We start from the raw sequence: 23,804 nt of genomic DNA on the forward strand, positions 1-23,804 counted from the left end.
AAGCCCTGTTAACCAGCACTTTAAAACAGAGCACTGCTCCCCATTTCCCACAGTCCTGTTTATTCACATAGCGTTCATTTACTGGATAGGAAATGTACTTACCTGGAAGTGAGGTGATAAATAGTGTAATGAAAACACAAGTTCAAATTCTGCCATTCCCAAGATGTTTAGGCAGAGCCCCTGAGGACAGGGGGGCTATGTTTCCTGGCATTTGCATAGCCCTTTAAAGAAGGGGTGTAAGTGTCAACTACTGTTTGTGAGCACTCCTCCATTAAAAGTGTTAGTAGCAACAACAACAGATATTTTTGTTATGTTAAACCCCCAAAGTGTTTCCAGTCTTTCAACATCAATCAGCACAACCAAAGCCAGTAGTAAATTGATTCTCACATTGCACTGGTGCCAGTTTTTGTTAGAAATGATTTGTGATAGATATAGTGGAATATATTGATTAGTACTGACAGTCCCAGTTTCCCAGGCGCTTTGTAGAGCTGCCATTCCAAACTGACCTGCTTTCCACCTTGTCAGTTTTCTTCTGCAGTGTCCGTTATAAATATCTACTCTATTATGAGATAGATTTAATCCCCTCCAGAAAACAAAACAAAAGGGTCGGGCAAGTAAAATCAGTACAATAAAATAGGTTTGCAGTGTTCCAAAAGAATTTGCTTTTATTGAGAAATTTTTGTGTCAGGGGAAGAAAGGCACAAAATAAGTTACAAAGACATTATATGAAATGTATGAGTCAGAGGCAGTCTCAGAGCTGTTACAAGTCACCTAAAAGTTGGCTTTCCAACATAGATTAGCCTCTACAAAAATATTACAAGAATAAGTTTATTTCAAATGATTGAAATCATTCAGAAATTAACGGAGAACAAACACCAGCAATATTAAATTTTGACTAAATTCACCTGGGTTTACCATTATCTACCTCCCTAACTTGGAAGAAATGTATCATTGGAAAATAGATAATATAAGAGAATTACTTTTTTTTTTTTCTTTTTTCTTTAAGCAACTCATTTTATAAAATAAAACCCTGATAGTTACCTTTTGTTCCTCCAGTGAAGTACAGTACACATGGGTAAGGCAGTATGCATAGGAAATACATCAAGAAAACAAAATAGGTAAGTGCAATTACTCTAAATATTTCTACATTTGTTGCTATGGTCCCTCGCCTAGTGCAAAGAATATCTTAAAAAGAGATGGACCCAACAGCTGTTCACACAATAATGGATAAACCACCATAAAAGGTCTATTGTGGAAAAGCCTTTTTCAGTTGTGACTTCTCAGACCATGTATTCTTAACACACAGATTTTTCATCAATACATCTCTGAATTAAAAACAGAACACTAATACAGTTAAAGTACCTTGAAATTTCTCAGTCCTCATTTTAATGCTGGAAGGCTATAACACTCAGTATTCAACTCATCCAAATTAAATATATAAAAATACACGCATCAGCTATATACATCTTGTTTCACCGCTGCAAACAAAAATCAATTCCCTGTATTGCCACTTTCCTGTTACTCAGCTCTGAGCTGACCATGACTTTTTACCTGTTGGTTCAAACTGAACTGTGGCATAAGGAAAGTTTACGAGGTCTACAAGATAGAGACTATAGAAAGATTTGATTTCATGATGATGAAGGCTTGAGCAGAAATAAAGAAGTTTACCCCTTTGGCTGCTCCTCTGGTTGAATGGAGATCTAAGATCTGTCTTCTGAAATCACCGAGGATACAAACATGTCACCAGACACAGAACTTGGCAATGAGTGTCTGATTTTATCCTTAGGAATTTCATTTACTTGACCTAAGACAACAGGGGGACAACAAGGGGAACACAGTACCAAGTTCTGCTCACAGAAACTGCCAGCCCTGCAAGGCCTTGATTCACAAGGAAACCCCGTACTGTAATGCATTAGACACAACGGTCAGGGTTTTGGTAGTGGAGGGGTGGCAGGGTGTCCTGTGTGCCAGGAGGTCAGGGACTGTCCTGTGCTGGTCCAAGCAACTGGCAGCAACAGGCAGCACGGCAATCACACAGTGGCTGAGGTTGGAAGGGACCTCTGGAGATCATCTTGTCCCACCTCCCTGCTGAAGCAGGGTCACCGAACTAATTGCCCAGAACCTTATCCCGGATGGCTTCTGAGCATTGCCAAGGACTCCATAACCTCCCTGGGAAACTTGTGCCAGTGTGATTGGTCATCCTCACAGTAAAAAAGAAAAAGTGTTTCCCTGTGCTTACAGATCCTCCTGCCTTCAGTTTGCGCCCATTGCCTCCTAGGGACAGGGGGCACTGACCCACTGCACCCCAACACTGTGGCCAGTCAGAGTCTGGCACATCTGCAAAAGCATATTTTAAGAAAGGCAGTCAATGCCAAGAGACAGTGTTATAGAAGGAGGAGGAGAAAAAGAGGACCGTGCCAGCGCAGGAGGAGGAGAGAGGGTAGGCAGCTGAGCAGGAGAAATGCCAAAGCAAAATGTAGCCTGAGCAGGGGCTGAGAGGAGACTCAGAAGGAGATACAACTCTGAAGAGACTGCAGCCAGTGAAGAAACCCACACCAGAGCATCTGGGTACGGAACTAAGAGCAACAAAAAAACAGCAAGCACAATGTGCTGATCCCAGGCTCCCGGCCCACCTGTTGCCTTGCCGAAGGGCCTGAGAGTAATAGTCAGCCAAAGCATTGGAGAAACCCCCCACCACCCCAAGAACAGTAATTACAAACCCTTTAATTAGCAATAAATTAAATTGATTAGAACTCCCCAACTCAAAACAACTTGTTGCAGGCTAGAAAATCTCCTCAGCTGTGGTCAGTGTAAGATTAAGGGCTTTATGGACCTTCAAAAAGCACACAGTATACTCAAGTGAACCCATAATCTAAGGGTATAATTATTCTGCTCCTTCAAAAATATAAGTTAAAGGCCTTTTAAATTTAGCTTAAAGTAAAACTTTAAAACCTACAAATCTTCCCTCTGTCTAGACCATGGATTACTACATAAATAAAAAATGGAAATTTCATCGTTTCCTAAAAATCAAATAAATAAGAAATTGACAAAAAAATCAACATAAGGAGGTAGTTAAAAAAAAAAACACACACACACACACAACAAAATAACCAAATACAAGAAGGTAGTGCAATAGAGGCATTCATATGAAAAATATACTTTTGATTTCTCCATGACATTCAAATTTTTAACAAGAAAAAAAGAAAATCTGTATTACTTTGGGGAGTGAGGAGCAGCTAGTATTCAAAAGCAGTCATTTAGAGGCATACTAGAAGCCACAGCAACCATGATAAATACTTTTATTACAACTCACTCAGTCATCTGCTCTACATAATAACACTTTTAATCAGTTTGCAATACATTTTCCCTGCAAAGTGCTATCAGAAATGCCTGCCTCCCAATCAAATTTCCATCATTTTAAAACATTTTATGTGAAAACAGATGCACCAGATGCTTCTACCAGGCCATCCGTAAGGAAATATAACTGCTTCAGTATTGACATCAAAGATTTTCTTAATGCCATACTTTTTGCCTGCCTGCTGAAGCAGGTATAAGGTAAGCACCTCAGGTGTGTTGGTAGGCACCAACTTGTACGCAAAAGACCTCTTCCCTCTACAAACCTGTTGTAAATGAGGATGAACAAATAGTTATTTAAACATAACCTCACCGAATAATGAGAGGACCCTGACACCTCATGGGCCAACTTCATTCTGCACACACAGCAGGGACCACAAATCACTCATTTTAAAGCACTGTTGAGGGCAGCCACCTCCTGCTACACAAGCTTTTACCGACTTGTCTATTTGCTGGCAGACAATCAGCCATGACAGGGCTGACTTGCATCAAATTTTGTAGTTGCAACAGGGAGTTAAAACTCTAGACATTTTACTTAGCAATGCTTCAAACTGTGTTTTTTATAAAAATCTGCTACATTCTATGAGGCTCCAGACAAGTCATTATTAGCAATGCTAATTTGTAAGGCTGATTAATGAACTAAAATTCTATGTGCAGTTTTTACCAGGTTTTATCAGTCTTCGAGAATGAGCTTTGGCATTTGTAACTCAGAAGCAAACAGGCTCTGCAGAGTTCTCTAATGGCCACATGGTGTAGATTCTGCATGTTCTACAAATCCTACACTTCTTCCCCCAGAAATAAGCTACTTCAGTGAACTGAGCAACGGAAGACAAGCAAACAAAGGTAACTCTGTCCCTAAACCTCTGGAGATGCTTGTAAATACCAGTTCTAGCAGGTTGTATGGAATAACTTCACATAAACAAAGCTAGAACTAGTTTTGGACCATTACTTTCCAGCAAAAGCTGTCTTTGGCACTTACATCATCCAATTCTATGATGTTACTTTAAACAGAGTCCCCATATCAAGTTGATTGAGGAAATTAAAAAAAAAAAAAAAAGCTTTTTTTTATAAAACAGGCATTATAATAAACTAAAGCAGAAAAAAATCCACTCCCTATTAGGCAAGAGCTTTCTTCAAGATGACAGAAGAAGCCAGTAGTACCAAAAAAGATGAGAAAGTTCAGTAAACTCAGACTGCCAGGATGAAAGTTTTATACAGCTCTATCAGACTTAATTAACTGTAGCACCAGGGTAACCTCAAGGTTACCACAAACTGCACAAGGCATTATAAATACATGGCATGAAAAAATTCCGTAGAAATTTATTCACCCTCCATTCTACGCTTAGAGGTTTCCTTATGTTGGCCTTTCCTCCACATGATACATCCCATAGCAAGATACAAATGATGAGACTCAAAATACAGCTATACTCAAGTCTCCTGTTTGGTAAACAGCTAAATGTAGACATTTCTGACACAGGCACTGAGTGTCAGGACAGACTGACTTCTACCTTCAAACGACAGTACTGCTCGTAGGCTTTTCTGACATATTTACTGCCAGGCCCACAATTTGCACGCACAGATGTCTAGATTCAGGTGTGTTTCAAAGAGCATGATTAAAGGAGCTTAAAGAGTGGAGGAAAAAGCATAATGAGCACACCACCCTTCAGCTGAAACAAAATACTGACCAAATCTACGTTTGGAGATCATGCAGAAAACTCTTGTTCATGAGTTTCTTGCTCATGTTTCCATTAGCATGCTCTAGGAAAAGAGATTGTTCCTCATTTTCCCTTCTTCTTCAGTACAAAAAAAAAAGTATTTCTTGCTTGCTGTTTTGATATTCTTAGATGCAATGTGCTGGAAAACATACAGCTAAACTGCATTTCCCACAGTCCTGCACAGGGTATTCCACTAACCTCAGTACAGCCATACAGCATGGAAACCATGTCATGGAGTATGTCATGATCTGCACTGTGAGCAGATCAGCATGTGGCTACACCCCTTATGGACTGGACTGTAACTAAGGTGGCAACTAGCTACAACCTGCCCCATGTTAATTATGTCTTTGGAGTCACCTGTAGCCCTCCTTTAACACAGACCTTCTGAGTTTGTGGTGTTTAAGGATATCTCAGTTTATGAACAACTTCCAGTCCCTAAAAGGGAAGCACTAGGCTTGTTTTCGGGGGACCTAGTGTTTTTTGTTTTTGTTTTTTAAAAAAAGCATAAAATCACTTCCCTGTTCTATTCTTTCTAGGCTAACAAAAATAGGTAGTAAAAGGCTGAAGTATCACTTCACAAGAAGTTTGGGGACAAAACTGGATCAAATGCTTCTAATGTTCCTGTCTTTCTAAAGTGAAGCTAGTGTATTACGTGATGCCCAGTTATACAGTATTCTCCATTACAGGGCTTTACAAATTTTAGTAAATTTTAGTCATAAGCCATTGAATACAAAAGCTGAGTCCCAAAGAAAACTGAAATGTGCCACACATTGCCTTGATCAAAAGTAGTGTTTCATCATTAAAACAGCCACGCTAAACAAAGTTGACATTAGATGGAAGTGATGAAACCAGTGTCCCTAACAAGACATCCTGGAACCAACGCTAGCACTGAAAGGAGCTTCAAGTCAACACAAACAGCAAGAAGGGTATTTTAGCAGCTACTATCCTATACCCTCTCTTAACCTTGCCCTAAAGCATATCTGTTGAATCCTCTATTCTTTCAACTCCCTCTGGCTAATTCTCCTCTGTGCTGTCTCACATGACTTGTCACTCCCCTTCACTCCCAGCTGCATTCAGGTATCACTTGTGAGCCCCCCAGATGACAGAATTCCAATTCTGTCTCAGGTGAGACATGCTTAAGATGTAACTAATCAACACCTCTCTCATCTCTAGCACAATCTAAGTGACTTGGCTGGAAAAAACAAAACAAAACAAAAAGACAACTGCAAAACCTAAGGAATCCAAGGAAGGAATTACCATCTTGGAGGTCGGAATCCTAGTACTTGCACATCACAAAGAACAGTTAACAGGGCAGAATACTTAATATACAAGGCTACTCTAACAAGTGTGAAACAAGATTGTCACGCTTCACTCAACTACAGCAAAAATATTGTGTTTCAGACTCTTAGCATTACTATACATCATGAACATATGTAACTAGTGCTGCATCAGTTCTCCAGTAGCTCCACAGGGCAAACTTACTGCCCAAACACAGATTTTTAAATGGGCCTATGCAGACTGCTTAAATACAAGCTTTAAATATATATAAATATAATCACCAATATATTTATAACCATTTAAATATAAAGTCACAAGCTCTCTGACCTTCTGACTTGAGCTTTTAAGTAACATAGTTGTGAAACCTGTAACAGCAAGCACTGTCTGACTAAAGAACGTCTGCTTAGCAATAATGTTCCACCTGTGTACAGAAAATGCTGGCCACAGGGGCTACAAAACACTGCACGGCATCTCTCCCCAGCAAAAGCTACATATAGCACAAGTATCTCAGTAACATAACATCTTACACTCCCCTGGGAAGACAAAACGTGATCCTTCAGATTCCTGTTTTATCAAAACAGATTTATAAAATAAAACTGGCCAGTTTTATAAAATAAAGCTCTGAAAAATTAAATGCGTCTAACTGATTTGGACTTGAGGGCGGCAAGTGATCATAGCAAACCGTAGCTGATCTCCAGGAGTGATTCCTTCCTATAAAACTGCTGAATTGACTGGTCAGGACGAGTAACAACAGAAAGCCCTTGTTTTGGCAATTTTACCTCTGTATTTAGAATAGAAAAGTGCATGAGTAGAGAGGTAAGTTTGATTATAAATTCCAGACTGTCATAAAATCCAGCCCAGGTCCTGCAACGATCTCCACACCTGAACAGTTACACCCTACTGTTCTAATGAAAGCTACGTTGAGGTGTCCCATGACACGACCAAGATCTCCAGTAGCTGGTGACACTAAAACTACGGAGGGAGGAAGGCTAACAGTTCCTGTCTGCTTCTCAAAGAACTCAACTCTATCAACTATCCAAGGAGGTAAAATAAGTGTCAATATTGCCCCTCAACACCAAACAAACAAAAAAGTTGAATCTCGACAGCAAGGTAATACTGACAGGCTTACCACCACTTGCCTTTAACTAAACAAGTTTGATATCTTTAGAAATCAAACACCAAAATCAGTTACTTTTTCCAGCTGTCCATAATTCAAAATGTGTATGCAAAATTAAAAGTATCTTTGAACACATTTAAACACTCCAAGAATTTCCAAGTACCTTATTTTGAGCAATTTTCTTGCACACAGAACACTCAAATAAGGCAGAAAGAATATCCAACTGTGTTTAAGAGTGCCCTCTTACATCTACAACAACTATGCAACAGTCTAGAAGAAAAAGTGAAGACTGTAAGCTGGAATTCTTCAAACGAAGCTCCTAACAGGCAAAAATTACAATACTGACACCTTGTGCACTGGGAGTAAAGTTCCCTGCTTTGCTCACAGACAATGCCTGGACCAAGTTCTGATCAAGTGGGAGTAGTGCATGCTCGAATCTGTAGTCTCTGGGCTGCCCGCTGAACCAAGCAGCGTAGTTGCACTTTGCTCAGTACTACAGTTCCCAATGAACAAAGTTCAAGCAGCTAGCTGTAAACTTCAGATACTGTTTAGTTTCACTTCCTTTCAGAGTAAATGAATTTCCCAGTTTAACTGGCATAAATTCAGCAGACAATTTTCTTTGTTGTTTTTTTTTTCTTTTAAATCCAGCTCTCACAGAAATGGTCAGTAAGGCTGGAAACTACTTGCAGTCACTATGTAGCAGGCACTTTGCTAGGAACTCCAAGTATAAAAGCTATCAAACATTTTAAGGAAACCAGTCTTAATAAATAGCAAGCCACAGGTTAGAGAATGAAGATGATAACGTAATCAAGAAAGCTGAACCTTCCTAAGGCCTCACTGTTGTCACTGTTGTAGTCACAACATTTCCTTTGTTCCTTCTAACAAAGAAGCTCAGTGTAAACAGGAGAATGAAGTTGTCTTCCTCAACAAGGTCAGGTAATCAAGTAAATGCTGGCTTAAAGAGTTTAAAAACTTTATCTAACACAATAGTTTTAAATAGATTCTAGCAGCTTCCTGGCAATAATCCTACAAAATGTAATAGCAGCCCACAGTTTCTCAGAGTTGAGTTTCTTCCAGAAATAAAAACACAAACTGGTCCACATAAATGAGCTACATATTCTAACACACACCTCACACTACACAGTATGTGATAAACACCTCACCTGTGTCCCATTCTTGAAATTATATCCTTTAGCAGATTTACTTCACTGAACAGGCACACAAGTTGCTGAGCTTCAGTATTTATGGCAAAGTGAGGATAACGTTAAAGTAGGCAAAGCTATGGAACAGCAGTTTTAAGATGTGAGGAACATGTGGCAAATTTATGCATAAGACAGCCCAAGAAAATGTTTGGTGGATTAACAGGTGAGAGAAACCAGCAACATCCTATATGTCTGTAGACTTTGTGGCTGTTCTTTCCAGAAGTCCCTTCTCCCAGCCTTCCATCATCACAAAGTTCACACACAGATCATGACTAACCAGCTGCACCCTGTAACTCTGTACAGGTGTTGGTGTACAGAAAGAGAAACCGTATGTTCACAGTTGCCTCTCCACAACTCAATATGTGGAACCCATTTTAACATAAAATTTCTAGAGTTTGCTCCCACTGGGGTAGCACACAGCACAGTGTGACCCCTTTCACTCTACCAAAGTAAAACAGTAGACGTTTTCAAATTTGTCAATTTATGCTGACTCAAAACCAATCGCCTTGAAAAGAAAACGTATACGCTGATGATCTGCCCAAACAGTGGATAATTTCCTAGGCTTCAGAAATGCATCATCCTTCCTTGCTCTCCCACCTGGCTTCAAATGTGAACTTTGCATTCTTAATCTGGCCTACAAGAATTTGAATGGCTGTCTCGTATGAAGAGTATCAGTGGTGTAATTAATCTGAACAGTACTCAAGCTCTCCTCCTAATCAGGAAAGACAAAGGCATTTGCCCAGTTACATTCCCTGACAGATGGTCCCCAGAACTCTCGTCTTAGAGCTGGACTGACTGGACAAGTAAGAAAAGGTATGAAAACAGGTCAGTGTTTCTTCTTTTCATTACTTGATCATATGGGTCTCTTCATCAGCATCATAAAACTCCTCATCTTCACTTCCACTTCCTGCAGAATTGTCCTTGTCTCCAGACTAGAAAAAAATGAAGTAATTGGTTAATGCAGAAGCCATCAAATCGATCTCAAAGTATTAGAGCATGAAACATGATACATCTGTTGGAATGCTGGTAGAGAAAAAGAAAAGACAGGGCAAATCACTATTAGAACTTTGTGAATTAAGATTTGTTTGTGCTCTTGGTTTTTCAAAATCTCTTGGAAAGAGATGGGCTTCTACTAGACGGACTTTCTTGGCTCCATCAGTACACTAGAGACAATACAGGCAGGAGAGAAAGTGTCTAGGATGGCTTTCTTCATTTAAGTCTAAAGTCCATACTCTCTGGTGAGCTACTGGAGTCAGAGGCTCAGAACACAGTGATTGACAATGGAGAAACTTACCTAATCAAGTACTACTTCATGTGTAGTACGTGCATTATATTATGTAAGTTTAATTTAAAATGATTCCCTTCTAGTTCTTATCAAAGGTGTTATGGAAAAGGGGAAAAAAAGTTACCAGTTAGCACGTGCAGAAAATAAACTCTTTGATACAGGCATATTTACTCCAGCCAGAGTCCTTTCAGCAACATAATTTACACCATATATCCAAACTGAAGTCAGCAATTATAACTAATTGATTTTTATTTGGTCAGAAATTTAATTTTCCATGAAACCAACATGAACTATCCAAGTTAAAGAGAGTCCATTGCCAGTATGAATTCCATTTAGTTTAAATGAGTTAATTTAGTTTTTTTCAGTATGCTTACATCCATTTTAAGACTTCTGTCTGCCTAATCATATGCAAAGAAGGGTGAGAGGGAAGGTGAAAAATAGAAAAATGGAAATCATATTCCTGACTGACAGAACCACACAAGCAAAATCTGTATCTTTAGATCTGTCTTCAGTGGAGATTTGCTACAGCAATGTGTGTTAACTGCAAAAGAATTTCAAACAGTTTGAGCACTAGGAACTGTCAGAAGATATAAAGGGAATCATGTTACGCTTTTCTCTGAATTTCTAAAATTATTTGAGGAGAGTCAGATTATCACTGGATGCTGTCCAACTTGAACATCACATTCATGTATGTTAACAGGGACAAAACATCCATTTCAGGCAACCAGAATGCATATTATCCTGAAAGTGGTATAAAAGGACAATGGATTCCACAGGGGAAATTCAGGGTATGCCAAATAAATTCTACAGCTTTCTTACAGCGGCTTCATAAGACCTCTCCATGGCCTTGTCAAATAGGGTTAATGTTTAACAGCTTTCCATTTTATCAGCGCTTTCTTTGTTGTAGCTTTAAAATAAATCCTTAACGTGCCACAGACATTCCAGATATAACTTTACTGAAGTTGCAGTATTACTCCAGGCCTGCACCTGGCTCTTCTGTTTCTCATTTGGATTCAATCATTTTAGGTCATCTAGGGAAAAGTCTCCCTGAAGAGCCCTGTCAATTATTTATTTATTTATTTATTTTTGGATCTTGGTCAGGTTGGGATCTTTAAAAAGCCTGCAGAAATGCAAACAGGGAAGATTTAACCTGAAAAGACTGCATGATGCAAGTGAACCAAGTTGCGTGCACACAGATAGATAGATGTGTAACACTGGTCACCCCTAAGGGTGATACTGACCTTACTTGGTTAAAAGTGAAAAGCATGATTTTTCTTTCCTCTAAGTTAAAATAACTGCACTGTTTGCTAGAATTGCGTTTTGCTAGTAAACCATCTGCAATGTTAAGATGTAATAGTAATGTAATTACCAAAATAATAGCTGGTATAAACCTGATGTAAAGATATATGATGGATTTCTGCTGGCAGCAAGAATATGAAGCCATAACAAGTTATCCAGTATGGTTAAAGATGTTTGTAAAATGTGTGTGTCGGGTATAAAATTAATGGTGACAGGTCTACCTCTTTCAAGCTTTCTTCAAGGGGGCTTTTGTCATTAAATTGTTGTCTTTTCAAGAATTATTAAAGCTAAATTTGGTAAATAAGGCAACATGTTGAAGCCTGTCAAAGGACAAAATTGTTCTGATTCTAGAAATAAGTTTTACTCTGCTTCCTAATTTTTGTGAAAATAAATCTATGACTACCTGCAAATCTCAGACTGCTTTACTCAAAATTAAGTAACTGAAAGTAAAAGATATTAGACCTTTTTCATATTAACCTAAGAGGACAAGCAACATTTTAATATGAAAAGAGCTGCCCTTGAAGTCTTCTGACCACTTCAGTTTTTACTCATCCACTGAGACTTAGAATTTTGAGACCAGGATTTTTGAGACCAGGATTTAAACACAAAGGTAATACCCACATGTAAACACCCACTTCCTAATTTCTAGATACTTCCCAGACTCAACAGTGAGAGAGATCTCAAATTACTTTATCTTTAACCCTTTTAAACCCTCTTTTGGGCAGACCCAACAACTGACGCTGTAGAACAGCCAGTGCAGGTCAGAACGGAAGTACAGCATGCTGCCTTTGAGAAGAGTCCATCACAAATGGATGTCTCAAACCCTTCAATGGAGGGTTCATATGAAGAAGTCATGCTGCAGCAGTCCATCTTAGATTACAGAGACACAGATATCACCAAGTCCTTTATCCCAGAAGAAACAACTGTAAGCTAACCCAGCTATGTTTCAGCCTGCATTCCCATGGAACATTTCAGATGTGATGGTAAAGTTACTAAGCCACCTCCTGTATCTCCTTGGCATCTATCCTCCACAGGCCAAGAATCACTGTCCTAGTGTATTTAGAGTGGCAGATTCAAGCTGACAGCTGAAATAAATATGACAGATAAATACTAGGGAAAAAAAAAGAAAAAAGAATATACCTGTGAGCCATCTAGGGCTTGCAATGACATGGCTTCATCCCCCAGCCTCCAGTACGAGCACACCTGCAGGTCTGAAATTGTTTCTAGCAAAGGGCTGTTTAAGGTTTCTGGCAACAATAAACTTAGGAGCCCAGACAAAAGACCAGTTGCTCCAAATACAATGTAAGGCAGAGACCACTGTACAGATTTCTGTAAACAAGAGCAGAGAGAGAGAGAGTTAAGTAGAGGTTGGTTCCCTGTAGCTCATACTGCATATTTAAACAGTCAACCTTTACAACCGTTTCATGTGGCATCAGTGATGAAATTAAAGTTTTCAGGAATGTAATGAATTCATAACTTTGAAACCCTGAGTTCATATTCAACTCAACTAAGTTGAACATGAGCCAACAAGAAGGCTAGTGGTATCCTGGATTGAGGGAGATGTTCCTTTCCCTCTAACTCGGCACTGGTGAGGTCACACCTGGATTCCTGTGTCCCGTTCTGAGCTCTCCAGTATAAGAGATAAGGACATACTAGAAAGAACCCAGCAGGGGGCCACAAATGTGATTAATGTACTGAAACATTTCATATATGAGGAATAGCTGAGAAGGCAGGGTCTGTTTAGCCTAGAGAAGGCTCAGAGGGGATCTTATTAATGTATATAAATATCTGCAGGGAGGATGCAAAGAGAATGGAGCCAGGCTCTTTCCAGTGGTGCCCAGTGATGGGGCAAGCATCAGCGCGCACAAACAGAAACCCAGGAGGTTCCGTCTGAGCACAGGGAAACACTCGTACTATGAGGGTGACTGAGCACCAGCACAGGTTGCCCAGAGAGGTTATAAAGTCTCCAGCCTTGGAGATAACCCAAAGCTGTTCAGACACAGTCCTGGGCAAGTGCCTCTAGGTGATCCTGTTTGAGCTAGGGGTTTAAAGAATCACAGAAGCCTCTATGTGTGTTTGCAGCCCAGAAAGCCAACCTTATCCTGGGCTGCATCAAGAGGTGTGGCCAGCAGGTCAAGGGAGGTGAATTTCCTCCTCAGTTCTTGTGAGACTCCACCTGGAGTACTATGTTCAGCTCTGGGGCCTCCAGCACAAGAAAGATATGGACGTATTACAGCAAGTCCAGAGGAGGGCCATCAAGGGCGATCAAAGGGCTGGAGCACCTCTCCTATGAAGGCAGACTGAGGGAGTTGGGGTTATTCAGCCTGGAGAAGAGAAGGCTCAGGGAAGACTTTATAGTGGCCTTCCAGTACCTAAAGGGGGCCTACAATAAAGCTGGGGAGGGACACTTTGCAGGGAATGTTGGATAAAGCTTTGAACAACCTACTTGAGTGGAAAGTGTCCCTGCCCATGGCAGATGTGTGTGTGTGTGTGTCATAATTACCTGATCTTTAAGGCCCCTTCCAATGTTCTATGATTCTGTGGAGAAAATTAACTCTATCCCTGACAAAACCATCGATACTATCAGAGCCATACAGATTTTGAGATGGACTTCAAAAGGAATGCCTGCTGAATCTGTACTCAATTCTTATCCATAAAGCATACTCTTTAAACAAAGGCAACACCACTTTGTATTAGGGAGATGTATCACACAATCAAAGACCTGCTGGTTAGAAGAGATCTCTGGAAAACATCTAGCCTAACCACCAATTCAAAGCAGGGCTACAGCCAACACTACACCCGACTACACAAAGCTGTGGTTGACCAAGTATTGAAAAACACCAAAGATGGAGATTCCACCCCTTGAGCAGGCTGTTGAGCAGGCTACATTAAGCTTCTCAGGAAAAAAAGGTTTTCCAAGTTTCTTATCTGTAACCCTCAAATCACAACTTGTGTCCATTGATCCTTGCTGAACTATTTTACACTAGTGGAAGTTTGTCTTAGACCAAATAAGCACAACTCCCTCAAGCTTTCACCTGAAGCCATGCACTCTAGGCCCCAACCACCTTAGCTGCCGTCCACTGGACTCTCCCCAGAATTTTTTCATATCCTTCAGAACTGGGAGGGAACCTGAACTTCATCTGTGGGCCATGGACTGATGTAGCTCAGTGTGAAGTTTGCCACTTTAAAATGTGGACATTGCTGGCTCCCATTTAATTTGTCATCCTATTGTAGTCCCTGGGTCTCTTCCAGAAAAGCTGCTACTCATCCAGTTGGTTCCTAGCCTGCACAAACGATGTGATTAGTCCACACCAAAAACAGAATTTTACACTTCTTGTTGGCATTCATGGGGTTTCTGTTGGCCCAAAAGGTCCCTCTGGACTCAAGCCTAACCATTTATTGTGTCAATCACTCCTCATTTTGAATTCTCTGTAAATACGATGTAAATATATGTATTGTGTCTCATCCTTGCTTGACACCAGATGCTGAGCCTGTTACTGTCTCTTTGAGCCTGATGGTCCATGCAACATTCAAATCCATACAGTATTCCTCTCATCCAGCACACACTTCCTCATCTTCCAAACAAAAATGCTGTGGGACAGTGTCAAAAGCCTTACAAAAGGCTTTTTGTTCTTTTTTTCTTCATCCACATTAACTTCTGTGATAAAATTGGCCAACTATCAAACTGGCTGAGAATTCATTTTCATTAGTAAATTCATGCCAACTGTTCCTGGTTACCTAGATGGCCTTCACATAATTGGAAACAGATTCTGAGAGGTCGTGTCTCATGACCTTCCCAAGGACTGAGTTTGAACTGATCAGCCTGTAACTGCTTGGATCCACTTTCTGATCATCTTAAAGGCACACACAGCATTGGCTTTTTTCTCCCCAGTTATTAGTGACCTTCATCTACAACGAGTTTTCAGATAGCCACTTGCCTCACCATCAGAGCCAGCTCTTTCACCACCTCTTGGGGAATCCTATCCCATGGACTGGAAAGCTTTGACCTTCTTTCAGTGTTCATGAACCTACTGCTCATCCATTGCTGCCTGGCCCTTTGCTTCTTAAACTGTGCTGATATATATACACAGAGGCTTGCGGTCAGACTTCGCCTGTGAAGACTAAGTAAGCATTAAGCATTCCAGTTTATTCCATCTCATCGACCAACAGGATATCTAGCCCACTCAACAATAGGTTAAACATTTTATCTAAATGTCCATTGTTTGGTGCAATCCGTGTTTATGCTCCTTGCTACTTATAGCTTCAACTGAGCCTTGGCCTTCCTGTCATCACCCCTGACAGATTAAGCAATGTTTATACTCCACCTTTGATGCCTGACCCTCTTTTCATGTTTTGTTACAACCACAACTACACTTAGTACAGCTGTGTGCAAGGCTACAAGTCATCTACAATGCTGTGCCAAAATGTATCCATTCACATTTAGAAGAACACTGAAGGCTCATTTAAAAAAAAAATCCAGGAGTATAGCTGTTTTAGAACACTCATCCCCAGACAAAAGCTACTGAGAAATGCATTAAAACAGTTGAAGAGACTCTAAATAAAAACTTAATTCCTTGGATCAACGTTAATTTTTTTTTTTTAAACAGACCTATTTTGACTTTCACTGGACCCCTTCAAAACATGATGATCCAAGATTTGTCTTCTTCAGTGACTAACCTCCACTAAATAAAATATAATGGATGCCCTGACTGCTACCTTAAAGCAACGTATTAGCTCTGCTTGGGAGACTTGCACCTGCCTTGTCTTTGCCTTTTGTAGCCCTGGAGATTCTGCACTCTCACCTACCCCATGTGTCATTCTACAGAACAAAAGGTCCAATGTGCTTATTTACCCTTTTGCCAGCCCTCTGCATGCCATAGTAAGATGGCAGATGGCACAGAGAAAAAGTTATTTCATGTGAAGTCTGTCACTTTAAAGGAATTCTCACTTGACCTTACCAAGAACTATGTCAAAGAAACTTGCATTCTTTTACCTGCATATATACATGTCTATAAAAAGAGGAAAGTATGTATCACCCTCACTTTTGGTTCTTGAGCATTTCTCTTTGCCTGGACAGGCTGCTGTGAAGTTTGTGCCCAGAAGCCTTAGAGGTATCTCAGGTCTCCACAACAGCATCTTCCTTCATTTAAAGATAAACCATTTTGCTGATGATTATAATTCAATGAAGTGAAGGTAAAATTATTTTCTTCTCAGAAATATGAGTTTGAGAAGGGCATTGAGTTTTTATGCTTTATCATCTTGATGCAGTTACTCGTTTAACCACCTTTTTTTTGTTGTTGTTATTGTTGGCTTATCATTTAAAATAGGAATAATCAATTTGGTATTTTCAAATGACAATATTGCTAAAGTCCACTGTAAGTCCCAAAATTCTTATAGGGCTAAAACATCTTCTGAACTGAATACTGGGATTTTCTAATTACAGATTACATCCTAATGTCTTTAGTCTACCATGATTCTGCTAAGACATTCAATTTACAGATCTTAGTATATATGATTTACCCCAAATATTCCCACTTCTGCAAGCTTCTGATGCATCAGAGCCACAGAACAAAAATATTTAGAAGAGTGAGAAGTTCAGACAAACCAATGAAGGGACAAAAGGAGCAATGATTCCACCAACACGGGAAAACATGGAGCAGGCACCCATTCCAACATTCCTAAGAAAAAAGCAAAAATCATTAATCAGTGACATTTGTACAGGATGAGCTAGGACTTAAGAAGGGTAAAAAGTTGCAAGTGCAAGAAAAGATTTAATCAGCCAAAAGCCTCAGTCATGAACCTGACCTCACTAACTGGCAACAAAAAGTGAAACGTAACTGAAAACATCTGAAGACAGGAATTAAAACAATAAAACATATGGAGAGAAGCACAAATACCCTGCAAATTCAGAATTCTAACATATGTCCACATATAAAGAGACAAAGCATGATTTCGGTCAACACATCTCATCTCTGCCTGAAACTTTGACTGAATTCCTCTATCCAAATCAGCTGATCTGCCCACTCACAAGAAAAACACCATAGGATTAGTTTTAACCCATATAATAGGTGCTTTTGTCCACCTGGTCACCACAAGCACAGAGCACTTCTTCTTCTGAATCATCAAATTACTTCTATAAAGCTTATTGACAGGTCATCTGCAGCACTGTTGGTTAACCAAGCATGAATATTTAAGAGATGTCTGGTTTATAAAGCACTGAGAAACCTACAGATATCACTCCTTAAAAAGAATGATAAACAATTTTATTGTTATCCTCACAAGTGGAGAGAGGGCTGTGAGCATACCAAGCAACCAGGAGGATTATTTTACTGTTACAGAGAATATGGTTATGCTGAAGAGAGCACTACAGATTTGAGGGAGACAGAGGTGAGTTGAGGATAAGGGAAGAAGTTCAGTATGCAAGACTCTACAGATAAACATTGTATGTTAAGTGAACATCTCAAATGAAAAGGGACACTTGATAGAAAAAAGCAAGGCAAGTAAAAGGTGATCCCGATATAACAACCAGAAAAATGAAGGCCTTAAAATTAACTTGCATTACCTGATCACTGTGGGATAAAGTTCTGATGTGTAGATATAGACAATGTTAAATGCAGCACTGATTGTCAATTTTCCCAACAAAGAAAGAGAACGACTGTTCATCACTGCAAACACTCCAGTCTCTGAAAGAGAAAACGTGATCTCTGTAATGCTTTGGAACACTGAATTACATCTCAGTAATCACTTCAATCACACAACAGCATGGAGCAAAACAGAATCTATTGACGAATCTGCTATGTCAGGCAAGAGTTTTTCTATTAAAGACCAGTATTTGTTGGAGGTGATTTGTACCTTCAGAAGAACTCTCAAAACAATCGAAGGAGCCTTCTTTTAGGCAGCAGTGGCAGAAGTCATCCAACAAAATTTATATTCTGTGTCTATGGATTTATTTTCTTTATCTGTGTAATTCAATTTGTACAAAGAGGAAAAGCTCTCCATAAAACACACCATGAAAAAGCAAATCAAAAAGCACATTTTAAATGAATTGCAGACTTGTTACTAGCCCAACATTATTTCCATTTTATCAAATAAAAGCCAACAGGAAAAAAATTGATTAAATGACAGAACAGTCCCAGAGACTGTGGTATTGAACAGAAAAAAAAGAGTTTTTTGTTGTTTCCTTGTCCTCAAGTGTTAGAGACATCTCTGTAGAGTTAAAATCCTGCATGAAGACCGTATTGAAATGTCAAGGTTTAGAAATGCAAGATAAAAATCCTATGAACATAACAAAAGCTGAAACAAAACAAAAAAGAAACAATGAAAATCCCACACATTTTCTGGTCTACCATTAATAATCTACAACATCAGCTCTGTTGGCAAGTTGAAGAAAAGAATGACAAACACTGAAAAAAAACCTTGGCCACTTAACGTAACTAGAACCCTATTCAGTCATAGTTACATATCATGCTATGATAACATGCTTTCTAACATGATTACTTCAGAAGAAAAAAACAACACAAGAGACGGGAAGATGCCATACAGAACCATACCAAATATCCCATCCAGCTCAGAGTTTTGTCAGAGTGGCTAATGATTATGAGCTTATACCTGGTGCATCAGAAGACATTAAATGGCTAACAAGGAAGGCTATAGCACAAGCTGTTACTGCCTTGAACAAATTGTGCTTAGTAAGGAGAGTGGTGCTTGCTTCTGGCAACCTAAGAAGCTGCTGAGCTTCTTAGACGTTTTGTTCCTGTCTGACTTTGGCAGTTCAGCACACAGGTGGCTTCTTGAAGCCCAGCAGTTCTATCCTCTTAAAAATCTTTCTTTACACAAGTTCTAAACGGAGCTTGGATTGAAATGCAGAAACTACTCAATGACTGGCACCAGCCTAACAAGCGTATCTCTAACATCTGGGCTCTAGCATCTGGAATATTTCTGGGAACTTGAGTTGCACAATTCTCTAAAAATGTTTTACCTATTATATTCATTGCCATCTACAGCTAGTTATTTATGTGGACAATGAGAGCATGTGTGATTAATCTTTTTAGATCATGCTAGTTTCAAATATTAGAAGCATTTTCACTCATTGTGACTGTTAAACGTACAAATATTACAAGCTGACATTAATTTATGTATCTCACTTTCAAAGAAAATATGTTCACTGTACTATTGTGTTTCTATCATTTTGAAAAACATATGAAAACCAAGAAATGAACATTAGTGTCTTTAGAAAAAATACATTGAATTTAAGACCTCTTGCTTCAAAAGATTTTCAGAATGCTCTCTGAACTATATGTGATGTAGCCACATTACTAAAACCACAGTCACACCCTTCTCAAACATTACAGAGCAGTGAGGAAAAGATGTAAACTCATCCCTTAATTCACTTCTTAGAATCTTTTGACATTGGTCTTTCACTTGGAGTCATACAAGTTGCATGGGTACTGTTTATACTGACAGATTCATAGCTAATGAAGATATCCCGTGAAACATCATTCAGAAACACTGGACAGGATTGACTGATTTGATTAAAAGTGCAAGTCAGAATCCAAAGACAAGTTCAAATCCACACCTTTTCAACAGCATTTCTTAAGATCTTAGGAAGGCTGCTGCTTCTTCTAAGTTAGCTTCTCTGGCTTTAAAACTGCAGACTCGCATGTGGTATAAGCCTAATGCTCTGACAACAAACAAATTCTTAGGCTGTGGGATGAGGAGTTTTACAACTTCTTACAAAGTACTACACCAGAAACAAAAGGAAACATTTACCTTTCTTTTTAGGAAGAAACATGACAATAAGACAAGCCAATCCTCCCAGGAACAGAAATGCACTCAACGTTCGCTTTCGACCAAACCTGATGTCCAAAAAGGGATAACCAGTGAGTCCTCTAAATTCATGTCCTCTCTTCATTTGCAGCCAGAAATGCTGAATGCCATCTCCCACAAACACTTCCTCTCTCACTGTTTTTAAACAAATTGCTGCTGCTCTCACCAAAATGAGCACCGAGAAAGTCTCATGCAGTGGCTGACAACCTAGGATTTTGATTTCATTCCCACTGCATGTACATATGTAAAGCTGCTCAAGAGACATGCAGAAAAGACTGGCAGGTGAATTCCACAAAAAATGAAAGACATTGTCTAGAGTACCATGAATCAGGAAAAGGCTAGGTATCAGACTCAACAGCTCTGCTCACAGATCCATACACACACAGTCACTTAACATGGCACCACACAACAGCTTCAGTTTAGTTCCAACTTTGACCTAACAGTGAGAATGGGAATTACAAGACAGAGGTGAGAAGAATGCCATCTTGTGTTAGCACAGAGTCAGCACAGCTAGGTTTGACAGATCAGCCTCATCTTTGAACCAAATTCAGACAACTTGTTAACAATAAAATGAGCCGCTGAGAAAAATTTAAACTGTCATCAAACTGTTACTAGATGCAAAGATCTATCAGTGGCACTTTAAAAATTCTTAGGAGTATATACTGAACTACTATAATTGAAGCATGAAGCTCCATACTATGGATATGGAATAGGGGAGACAACATGCAGGGAACTTATCTGTGAGAAAAAAAACAAAAGACATTAATAGAATTTCATACTTACCATTTTTGGTTAATCAAGTAAATACAGATTGGGTACGCTGGGATTTCTATCAACCCTGAAAGGGCTAAATTGGCATAAATACTTCCACCTAAGTCACCTACATTAAGCGTAAGACCATAGTAAACCAAGCTGCACACAAACCTGTAAAATATAAGAAAAAGGTAATATCAGAGCAGTATTTTTGACTGACCTATCAAAGCACTGGTCTGGCGCAATGCAGTATTTCAGATAGTAGGTCTAAAATTTTTCTGCCTTCCTTTAATTTCTATACTCTAGTACTCTTTTATTCATTCTCAAATTCTGATTTTTCATATTTCTTTTGTAACCCTGACTGTCTGACTTCTCTATGGAGATGAAAGGAACAGGTCGCTAACTCATCCTGCAGGAAATCATCAAGGCAATCTTCTAACTCTCATTTATGGAGCAAAAAATGACTATTCCGCACTAAGAATTTAGAAAAGCAACAAGAATATATCACTATGCTGCCTGCTGACAAAATAGTGCCTTTTTTCTTAATACATCCTCCCCCAGGAATACACATTATAAAAGTAACTGTGTGAATAGCAACGCCAGAGGACTTGCATACCCTGTCATACATTTACTTCACAGTGGCAGCAAAAAAAGCTCAGGGCTAGTAGAACTCCCCAAAACACAACAGGTACTTTTGGAGAGCTACATTCCTGGTAGCAAATAGAGGTAGTGTCATGGGTTCCTGCTTCATATTACAACTGCTAGCCCTGGCAACAACTGGTAGCACTTTCTTTTAAGAAAATACACACAGTCATTAGACATTGCTGGGCCTACAAAGTATTTTAAGTACCAGGTGAACATCATGATCAACGTGCGTCCCAAGAGAATCCTGTATCGGAACAGATCCAAGAAACTGCCAGCCTCTCTGGGGCTTCTCTCTGCTGGGAGTTTTAATGAAAAAGTGTACTTCTGCTTGCGGTTCTTCTTTGCAATGAGGTAGAGGGCATCTTCTGCTTCATTCAGCCGGCCTTGCGAGTATAGCCAGCGGGGGGACTCTGGAATGAATCTGTAACACACAGTTTCTGATTTTAAAACAAATGTATCATAAATACATATATATACACATATATATCAGAGACAGCTTTAGGGCTTTTCTGTTCTACATCGCTAAGCTTGCCTATGGAAATAAGGCTGAAATATGTTTCCGCATAACAGGTTTTTTTTTTTTTTTTTCCAAACAGCCCTTTAGGTACAGAATTCGCTTACTGAAACAGACAGAACATGTTGAAAGGAGAAGGAACATAATTCATATGTAATTTAGATAGTGAAAAATTACATATATATGTATACACACATACATACACAATACTATAAATTACAATATCATTAGGATTCCTCCCAGTGAAATTATGAATTAGAGGCACCGTATCACTAAAAGTAAGATGTGTTTGCAACACTGACTAGTTATCTCCTGTTCCTCATGTTTCAGCATTTCCCCAAATTCTCTCCCATAAACAGCAAGACAGAGGCTGTACAAAGACCCAGCCTTTGTTCCCTATCCACAGTGTTTAATTGATAGGTCTATAGCTTCAACACAGCCTACAAAACAAATCTCCTACTATTTTCAGATTCCCAGAACTAACTTAAACTTCAACTTTTTTTGCCAGAACTTTTAAGATTCTCTCTGACCAGAAGTGAGATCATTTATTTAAAAGCACGGAATCACTACTACTTTTTTTTTTTTTTTTTTTTTTTTTTAAAAAAAAAAAAAGAGTTTAGAAATTAACATTTTCTTTCCCATGATAAAGTCTGGTAATACTTCCTACAAAGAATCTTCTTAAAGCAATGGTGGGTGGGAGACAATGTGAAATTTGGAATGAAAAAATCTGAACACAGCGCTTAAGTCCCATGCATAAAGCATTTCAAAAGAATTGAACACATTATCCAGAAGTTGAAATACAAGTTAAAAGGCCTGAAATGCCACTGTTTTAAGTTTTGAAGTATTGGAAATGTCAAGTCTGCCTTTCACCTTACAACCTTTAAGACCTCTCCCTTCGTTCTGATGCTTCCTTTGAAAGGGCATTTGATTGTTTAAAAAAAGTTAGTTACCAATGTTACAGATGTTGGAAGGAAAAAAACTTAAGTTTAAACAGAAGATAAAATTCACTTATTCCCTCAGTTACTGAGTTTTTACTGTCAGAAAGTACATGAGAAAGATCACACTGCATTATACCTTTCAGTGTTGAGATCTACAAACAAAAAGCCCAACTACCTTAAGAAGCCTTCTTCGTCACTAATCACAATATTAAAAAAATAAAAGGAAGCTGGCCATTGTTTTACATGTCACCTTTGAGACTGTACGTGCAAGCAATTTTGATGCTCTTTCTTCCATGTAAGCAGAATTATAAAAGAAATGTCATGTTATTACGCATAAGCATATTAATGTTTCTGTATCATTTAGAATGTATATACAGCATCTTGTAGCACACCAGACAACAGTTTAAAGCAGCTACACATACCAGTGAAAGACCAGGATGTTCTTCTATACTACTCGAGACTGTTCTCATCTACAGTAATAATGCACAGACAATGCAACATATGCTTAGGTTTTCAGATACTGCAGCACTGCAATTTAAAGTAAGCACAGAACATAGGGTGGTAGAGGTTGAGAGAAATACCTTAGTTACAGCACTTCATACCATCCTAGAAAAGCTCCTTGACTTAATTGTATTTTCTCTCATTTTTGACATCTTCCTTGAAGGACTTCAGTTTGAAAAATAACTTACAGAGAGAGAAGAAAGACTACTGTTCCTTCCAGGTTAACCACAACAGCCAGAGTCCTCCAGGATCGAATGAAGTACCCTAATAAAGCATACTGGGCAATTCCCACAGCAAAGAACAAGCCACCAATAGATCCTAACACACAATAAAAAAAAAAAAAAAAAAAAAAAAAAAAAAAAAAAAAAAAAAAAAAA

The 23,804-nt window shown here is 39.0% G+C and overlaps 2 protein-coding genes across 5 annotated transcripts in view; both read right to left on the minus strand.

Moving 5' to 3' along the window:
• The window catches only part of MAB21L3 (mab-21 like 3), a 34,504-nt gene extending 26,599 nt beyond the window's left edge, over positions 1 to 7,905 (minus strand). For all 3 annotated transcript variants that reach the window (XM_035314790.1, XM_035314789.1, XM_035314784.1), the window contains exon 1: positions 5,268 to 7,905. The gene's annotated coding sequence lies outside the window, so the exon portion shown is untranslated. The remainder of the gene's footprint in view (positions 1 to 5,267) is intronic.
• The window catches only part of SLC22A15 (solute carrier family 22 member 15), a 51,829-nt gene that overhangs the window by 10,370 nt on the left and 17,655 nt on the right, over positions 1 to 23,804 (minus strand). The window contains exons 5-12 of one of the 2 annotated variants that reach the window (XM_035314782.1): positions 23,616 to 23,745; positions 21,680 to 21,895; positions 20,860 to 21,000; positions 20,020 to 20,105; positions 17,813 to 17,933; positions 16,856 to 16,928; positions 12,391 to 12,579; positions 9,516 to 9,598 (exon numbers count right to left, since the gene is read on the minus strand). In XM_035314782.1, coding sequence (XP_035170673.1) covers positions 9,516 to 9,598; positions 12,391 to 12,579; positions 16,856 to 16,928; positions 17,813 to 17,933; positions 20,020 to 20,105; positions 20,860 to 21,000; positions 21,680 to 21,895; positions 23,616 to 23,745 — 1,039 coding nt within the window. Of the gene's footprint in view, positions 1 to 8,084; positions 9,599 to 12,390; positions 12,580 to 16,855; positions 16,929 to 17,812; positions 17,934 to 20,019; positions 20,106 to 20,859; positions 21,001 to 21,679; positions 21,896 to 23,615; positions 23,746 to 23,804 lie in introns of those variants that run through there. The other variant, XM_035314783.1, reaches the window with a different exon arrangement.

Source organism: Oxyura jamaicensis, chromosome 1, assembly GCF_011077185.1.
Source record: "Oxyura jamaicensis isolate SHBP4307 breed ruddy duck chromosome 1, BPBGC_Ojam_1.0, whole genome shotgun sequence".
NCBI classification, from domain to species: domain Eukaryota; kingdom Metazoa; phylum Chordata; class Aves; order Anseriformes; family Anatidae; genus Oxyura; species Oxyura jamaicensis.